Genomic DNA, 8,091 nt, shown 5'->3' on the forward strand with positions numbered 1-8,091 from the left:
CTCATCATACATACAGAACCTCATCATACATACAGAACCTCATCATACATGCAGAACCTCATCACACAGAACCTCATCATACATACAGAACCTCATCATACATGCAGAACCTCATCATACATACAGAACCTCATCATACATGCAGAACCTCATCATACATACAGAACCTCATCATACATGCAGAACCTCATCATACATGCAGAACCTCATCATACATGCAGAACCTCATCATACATACAGAACCTCATCATACATACAGAACCTCATCATACATACAGAACCTCATCATACATGCAGAACCTCATCATACATGCAGAACCTCATCATACAGAACCTCATCATACATACAGAACCTCATCATACATACAGAACCTCATCATACATACAGAACCTCATCACACAGAACCTCATCATACATACAGAACCTCATCACACAGAACCTCATCATACATACAGAACCTCATCATACATACAGAACCTCATCATACATGCAGAACCTCATCATACATGCAGAACCTCATCACACAGAACCTCATCATACATGCAGAACCTCATCATACATGCAGAACCTCATCATACATACAGAACCTCATCATACATACAGAACCTCATCATACATACAGAACCTCATCATACATGCAGAACCTCATCATACATGCAGAACCTCATCACACAGAACCTCATCATACATGCAGAACCTCATCATACATACAGAACCTCATCATGCACACAGAACCTCATCACACAGAACCTCAACATACATACAGAACCTCATCATACATGCAGAACCTCATCATACATACAGAACCTCATCATACATACAGAACCTCATCACACAGAACCGCATTACACAGAACCTCATCATACATACAGAAACTCATCATAAATACAGAACCTCCTCACACAGAACCTCATCACACACACATACAGAACCTCATCACACACACATACAGAACCTCATCACACAGAACACACACACACACAGAACCTCATCACACACACATACAGAACCTCATCACACACACATACAGAACCTCATCACACAGAACACACACACACACACACACACACACACACACACACACACACACACACACACACACACACACACACACACACACACACACACACACACACACACACACACACACACACACACACACACCACACACACACACCTGGCTGTTTCTGCCGTGGTTTGGGCAGGTTGGTGACACAGGTGTGGGGGCACATGAGGATGTTGCAGGGGTGCAGGTTCCCCTCCAGGAAGAACTGCTTGGCGTCCGAGACGTGGATGCCCCCCAGGGGGGTCTTGGGCAGGGTGTTGGCCGGCACCAGGGCCAGGCAGTACAGGCCCACCTGGTGGATGCTGTCTATGGCCTGGGGACGCAGCAGGAGAACAGAGGAGGGCTCAGAGACTGGAGACGTTCTGCACCCACCAGCCTACTGGGAGCTCCTGCTTCTGGTTCTAGACACCAGTCAGTTGACTTCAGCTGGGCTGGGAGGCTGGTAGCCAATGGTTATTATTTGACAGGGCGTCTTTTAAAAATAAAATAAAACTCTTCGTAGCGCGGGCCAACTAAATAGGAGAGTGAGACATGTCTCACTCTCACTCCAAACACACGGAGTGCATACCCAGCTCCTTCATGGTTCAACAGGCAAGAACCTGGACTTGCAGCCTGCTTCTTATAGAGTCTCTTATCGTATCACAGAGGGAGGCGGTGCATTAGCACATTGTATCACCTTCATCATGTATTATGGGATGCCTTTACAGCAGGATGTAACACTACACTTCCTGTCTGAGCCGCCCGCAGAGAGAACTATTGATCTGTGACAGGCTGGTGCACCGCAGACACTCTGAGGAGTTATCCTGGCCCCGCCCCTAACCGCCAGTCCCCCCCGCTGCTCTGGAATCCCTCCTCTTCTACAGGTTACCATGGAAACCCCCTCCTCTAGCATCCCTCCTTTTCTACAGGTTACCATGGAAACCCCCTCCTCTCTAGCATCCCTCCTCCTCATCAGGTTACCATGGAAACGCCCTCCTCTAGAAAACATCTTCTTCTTCAGGTTACCATGGAAACCCCATACTCCAGCATCCCTCCTCCTCATCAGGTTACCATGGAAACGCCCTCCTCTAGAAAACATCTTCTTCTTCAGGTTACCATGGAAACCCCATACTCCAGCATCCCTCCTCTTCTACAGGTTACCATGGAAACACTTAACTATTTACTTACTACCTAACCCCCTGGCCCTGCCGGGATAGTCCAGGTAGTCCCGCCCCCTCCTCTCACATCCCTCCTCTTCTACAGGTTACCATGGAAACCCCCTCCTCTAGCTCTAGGTAGACCCTGCTGGACAGGAGCAGCGGCAGCGAGAGCTGGTCACCTGCAGTACGCGACTCATCCACTGGAAGCTGTCCTCCTCGCTGGCGTCTGGCCGCTGCTCCGCCACGATCACGATCCTCTCGTCGTAGAATACGGTGACGGAGAACACCGAGATCCTGGAACACACACACACACACACACAGCCACACGCACACAGTCACAGTTACACACACACACACACACACACACACACACAATTAAATTCAGCAGTACAACGTGTCTGCACATGCCCCCTACACCAAATTTCTTCTCAATAACACAGTCAGCACGCTGCTTTAGCGCTGCAGTGGCTTCTCCTGGCCACCAGGTGTCACTGCTGCTAACTTCTCTGTGTGGGGTGAGACAGTTTGTTTATGAGGAAGTAATCATCCGCTGGCCTCTAGATAGTTAATCATTCACTGGGCTGCCTCTCTTATCCGTCAAAGTCTGCGGTTGCCTGTGAGTTCAGTGTAAATATGTGTGTTGAATATCCCTTCTTATGTCTACATGACGGACAACGTATCAGCAAGATGAAAAAGAAAACCATAATTTCTCCTCGCCCTGGTGGTCCGAAAAAAAATGTGTTTACTCTGTACTCTTCCTCTTTCTGCAGGCAGAAATCCCAGCATGCCTACATTCACATTTACATTTAGGGCATTTATCAGACGCTTTTATCCAAAGTGACAATAATTCCATTTGTCCAAAGAAAGAGAAACAACAATGTATCTCTGTCGGTACAGTTGGTTAGGTTGTTAACCCTAACCCTTACAATCACTAGGTTAACCCGTTTCCCGTACACAACACAGAATGCTAGGATAAGATGCTACACAATGCTAAGTACTATTTTAAGTGCCTTGACGTACAGAAGTGCGTAAAAGGGGGTGCGGGGGTTGGGGGTGTAAGCGGGGTAGCTATGCAGAGTGTAGGGCCCCCTGAGGAACTCACCTGCCCCGGTACACGGTCTTGACGGGCTCGACGGCCAGGGCGGTGGCCACCAGGTCGTCGGCGTTGTGCCGGCGCCCGCTCACGTTCAGCAGACCCTCGTTCTTCCCCACCACGAAGATCAGGCTCCCCTACAGCCCAGGGGACAAGCGGTCAGTCACAGAGACCCCTCACCGGACCGGAGAGGCTACGTTCCGGGGCTCAGGAACCCCACAGACTGAGAGTTAGACCACGTACCGGGCCGACGAACCCCAGCAGTCCGGACCTCACGAAGGGGATCTCCCCGATGGGCGCGCCGCTGGAGTTCACCGGGATCACCTGGGCACAGGAAGAGAGGTCAGAGGTCAGAGGTCAGAGGTCAGTACAGTACAGAGCCCGAGATGCACCCCCCCCAGGTCCAGTGTAGGGTCCCACCTCGAAGGTGTTCTTGGTGACCCCCGGGAGGCCGTAGTACATGGTCCCGCCGGCCCGCGAGTTGATGACGATCTCCCCGATCTCGTCCGTCTTGCAGAGCAGGGGGGGTCCGTCGGCCTTCACGATGCACATCAGGGCTGGGGGGGGGACATGAGGACACACCACCTGTTAACCAGGCTTCTACACCACCCACCAAACACTAAACACCCCTCTACACCACCTTCATGATGCACATCAGGGCTGGGGGGGGAGAAGACACACCACCCATAACCACACCTCTACACCACCCATAACCACACCTCTACACCACCCATAACCACACCTCTACACCACCTTCATGATGCACACCAGGGCTGGAGGGGAGAAGACACAGCCGCCCGTTAACCACACCTCTACACCACCCATAACCACACCTCTACACCACCTTCATGATGCACATCAGGGCTGGGGGGGGAGAAGACACAGCCGCCCGTTAACCACACCTCTACACCTCTACACCACCCACAACCACACCTCTACACCACCTTCCCGATGCTGGGGGGGAAGGGGACAGGAGAATCACATGCCTCTGAACAAACTAAATAAAGAGGCCTTTGCACCACCCTTTAAAAGAGCCTCTACACCCCCCATTAACCACACTCGGCTCTAGACCACCCAATAACCATGAATCCAATGCAAATTTGACAATATAAACTTACAAACAGGGAGATATCTTGAGATCCCAATGTACATCTTGACATTTTACCCCTTCATTGAAAGGTCAGGACGAACAGAGAATCGATTGACCCAAACCAAACCATAGCAGTTGCACCCTACGGCCACCAGATGGTGACAAATAACCTGATAGAAGGCAATGTACCTATTCCCTCTGGAACCCTTTCTAGTAAGCTAGCATACAATGATGGGCCACACAACGTTGGAGCGGCCCTCACCCCCCGGCATCACGTGGCCCACGTCCTGAACCGTCAGCGCCGAGTTCTTGTCCTCCGTGTTGACCCTGATGACCCCGTGGCTCAGACCCCCCATGGACAGGATGGCCCGCGCAGGGAGGGGCGTGCCAGGCACCCCCGGCCTAGAGAGAGAGAGAGAGAGAGAGAGAGAGAGAGAGAGAGAGAGAGAGAGAGAGAGAGAGAGAGAGAGAGAGAGAGAGAGAGAGAGAGAGAGAGAGAGAGAGAGAGAGAGAGAGAGAGAGAGAGAGAGAGTGGAGGGAGAGAGAGCGGAGAGAGAGAGAGCGGAGAGAGAGAGAGCGGAGAGAGAGAGAGAGAGAGAGAGAGAGAGAGAGAGAGAGAGGGGGAGAGAGAGAGAGAGGGAGATAAATATTACAAACATCAAAGTGTTTTGTTTGTCACGTCAAAGTAATTCTGAGTAATTGTGAAAAGCCAAGCAAGGATTCTTTAAATCTCGGTCCATCTGTATCCATATTTTGTCCTTTCCTCTACCGTCTCTCTTTGCACAGGGCGGCCATGTTGGACCCTGTGAACGCCGCGCTGTGATTGGTACCTGCGGATGGCGACCGTCATGGCCTCCGGAGACGTGGCACACGGACAGATGACCTCCGCCTTCAGACCGTTGGGCTGGAACACGTTGAGGAAGGCATCGCAGGACGACACCGACCCTGGGGGGGGGGGGAGGAAGGGAGGGAGATAGGAGGAGGGAGGGAGAGAGGGAGGATGGGGAAAGAGAGGATGAGAGATCACTTTCCAAACGTACCGAATCGATGGACGTTTGGAGTGTGTTGGTCTCGAATTCAGAAGTCCTCTATGTTACCGCACAACTTATTGGTGGAGACGGTAAAGAGCCCTGACTCTGGATGATCTTCAAGAGCTATTTATCATGAGTCTGATGCCAGTCCTCAGACAAGGGCCCTGTATCTAGGGGCGTGTCTCTAGAGGCCCTGTCTCTAGGGGCGTGCCTCTAGGGGCCCTGTATCTATGGGCGTGTCTCTAGGGGCCCTGTATCTAGGGGCGTGTCCCCAGGGGCCCTGTATCTAGGGGCGTGTTTCCGGGGGCCCTGTATCTAGGGGCGTGTCTCTAGGAGCCCTGTATCTAGGGGCGAGTCCCCAGGGGCCCTGTGTCTAGGGGCGTGTCCCCAGGGGCCCTGTGTCTAGGGGCGTGTCCCCAGGGGCCCTGTCTCTAGGGGCGTGTCTGTAGGGGCCCTGTGTCTAGGGGCGTGTCTCTAGGGGCCCTGTATCTAGGGGCGTGTCCCCAGGGGCCCTGTATCTAGGGGTGTGTCTCCGGGGTCCTTACAGGGGTTGGCTCCGTCGGCCACGATGAGCATGCGCAGTGACGCCAGGCTGGTGTCCTTCTGGTCCCGGTGGGCCATCATGGCCCAGTGGAGGTCCCTGCACTTCACCAGCGCCACGCGGGCTGCACACACACACACAGACACACACGCACACACACACACACACACACACACACACACACACACACACACACACACACACACACACACACACACACACACACACACACACACACACACACACACACACACACACACATATGCATAAAAACACACACAGATACACACAGACATACACACACACACAGGCACGCACGCACACACACACAAATACATAAACACACAAATGCAAACACACACATACACATACACAAACGCACGCATACCCACACAGGGAGGAGAGGAGGATCAACTGTTACCATGGGAACATGCATGTTAAAAAGACCACTGATGTTTGCCTCAGACAAGAGGTGAAAGGTCACCTTTATTGACGTGCACCCTCTGGACCCAGGAGAGGGGACAGGCCTTCATGACGGCGTAGGGGACGCTGATGGTGTGTATCCTGTTCATCACAGCCTGGGAACACACACAGACACACACACACACACGCACGCACACCAACACACACACACATACCAACAAAAGCACACAAAGATAAACATTCAAACACCCAGACCCACACACACAAACACGCACACACCCACACGCAGACACACGCACAAACAAGAACACACACGCACACACACACACACGCACACAAACACCATGGTTGAGATAACAGACTGGGACTCAGCCCATTGATTTACATGTCAATGCAAAGGCGAACACAAACACCGACTGAAGATGGACAAAAAGCAATGCTGATGAGAACTGAGATCAGAACACAGAGAGAACACACACTCCTCCACCCGCTGCTCCCTGAGGAAGAGTCAACCTACGGTCAGGACGCCGTGCCACAGGCCGATGTCCTTCTTGAAGTCCAGCACGTTCACCATGGTCTCTCCTGCGGACACACAGAGGGAGTCAGAACCGGCCTCCCGGGTTGCGGGTTTGGATCCCCCCCCCCCGGGCCACTGTGTTCGCCAGGCTCACCCTCGCAGTAGTTGCAGGCCTGGGTCAGCGCCTGGCAGTGGGTCAGCATGGCCACCTTGGAGACGGCCACACCCATCACCGTGCCCTCCTTGCTGGCCTTGTACTGCAGTGAGGAGACGGGGGGTACGGGTCAGAGACATGGGACCCACCGTGAGCACCCGGGGGGGGGGGGGGGGGGGGGAGCCAGCAGGGGCTCACCTCGATGTAGGCGGGCTCCGTGTTGGCCGTGGGGACGTGGGGCGTCCAGTCCTTGGAGGGCTTGGTCAGGTACTTGGAGTCCGTCACCACCCACTTCAGCCGGGGCCAGCCTGTCAAGACAGACCGATGAGACCAGTAAGACCAGTGGGACAGAGAGACCAGTAAGACCAGTGGGACAGAGAGACCAGTAAGACCAGTGGGACAGAGAGACCAGTAAGACCAGTGGGACAGAGAGACCAGTAAGCCCAGTGGAACAGTGAGACAGTGAGAGAGGGAGACAGAGAGACAGGTAGACAGTGAGTCAGGGAGACAGGGAGACAGAGACCACGCAGTCGGTGTAACTGAACTGAGAGCAGAATGTAAACATGGTTTAATATTCTGAACAGCTTGCTGGCAGATGATCAAAGTGTGTATTTCTGAAGTCGTAACGTGCTACTAAACCAACCACGACGCACACACTTCAGCATCTGTGATCCCCTGAATGAAACAGACCTTTGAAGGAGAGGATCTCCCCGGTGGGGGTCTTGGGAAGCCCCTTCAGGCAGATCTCACTGGTCAGGGCCAGGCCCACCCCACAGCTGCCCAGCAGAAAGCCCACCTGGCTGCTGCCCGCGTCCTGAAACACACCCCAACCCCATCCTCAGCATCACCACGGCAACCAACACACAGTAAAAACCCCTTCCTCAGTGTCTCCAGGGCAACCAACACACACCACACCCCCATCCTCAGTATCACCATGGCAACCAACACAGAGTAAAAAACTCTTCCTCAGGGTCACCGCGGCAACCAACACACAGCAAAATCCCCATCATCAGTATCACCACGGCAACCAACCCAC

General features: G+C 53.2%; 1 protein-coding gene across 1 annotated transcript in view; it reads right to left on the reverse strand.

The window, feature by feature from the left end:
* Positions 1 to 7,976, reverse strand: part of dip2bb (disco-interacting protein 2 homolog Bb) — a 22,044-nt gene extending 14,068 nt beyond the window's left edge. The window contains exons 1-14 of the mRNA XM_056606435.1: positions 7,971 to 7,976; positions 7,746 to 7,869; positions 7,254 to 7,363; positions 7,056 to 7,158; positions 6,902 to 6,966; positions 6,446 to 6,539; positions 5,966 to 6,085; positions 5,220 to 5,334; positions 4,652 to 4,791; positions 3,720 to 3,856; positions 3,543 to 3,623; positions 3,309 to 3,436; positions 2,386 to 2,500; positions 1,179 to 1,380 (exon numbers count right to left, since the gene is read on the reverse strand). Coding sequence (XP_056462410.1) covers positions 1,179 to 1,380; positions 2,386 to 2,500; positions 3,309 to 3,436; positions 3,543 to 3,623; positions 3,720 to 3,856; positions 4,652 to 4,791; positions 5,220 to 5,334; positions 5,966 to 6,085; positions 6,446 to 6,539; positions 6,902 to 6,966; positions 7,056 to 7,158; positions 7,254 to 7,363; positions 7,746 to 7,869; positions 7,971 to 7,976 — 1,540 coding nt within the window. The remainder of the gene's footprint in view (positions 1 to 1,178; positions 1,381 to 2,385; positions 2,501 to 3,308; positions 3,437 to 3,542; positions 3,624 to 3,719; positions 3,857 to 4,651; positions 4,792 to 5,219; positions 5,335 to 5,965; positions 6,086 to 6,445; positions 6,540 to 6,901; positions 6,967 to 7,055; positions 7,159 to 7,253; positions 7,364 to 7,745; positions 7,870 to 7,970) is intronic.
* Between the last annotated feature and the right edge of the window lie 115 nt (positions 7,977 to 8,091).

The sequence above is a fragment of the Gadus chalcogrammus genome, chromosome 13 (genome assembly GCF_026213295.1).
Source record: "Gadus chalcogrammus isolate NIFS_2021 chromosome 13, NIFS_Gcha_1.0, whole genome shotgun sequence".
Lineage (NCBI taxonomy): Eukaryota > Metazoa > Chordata > Actinopteri > Gadiformes > Gadidae > Gadus > Gadus chalcogrammus.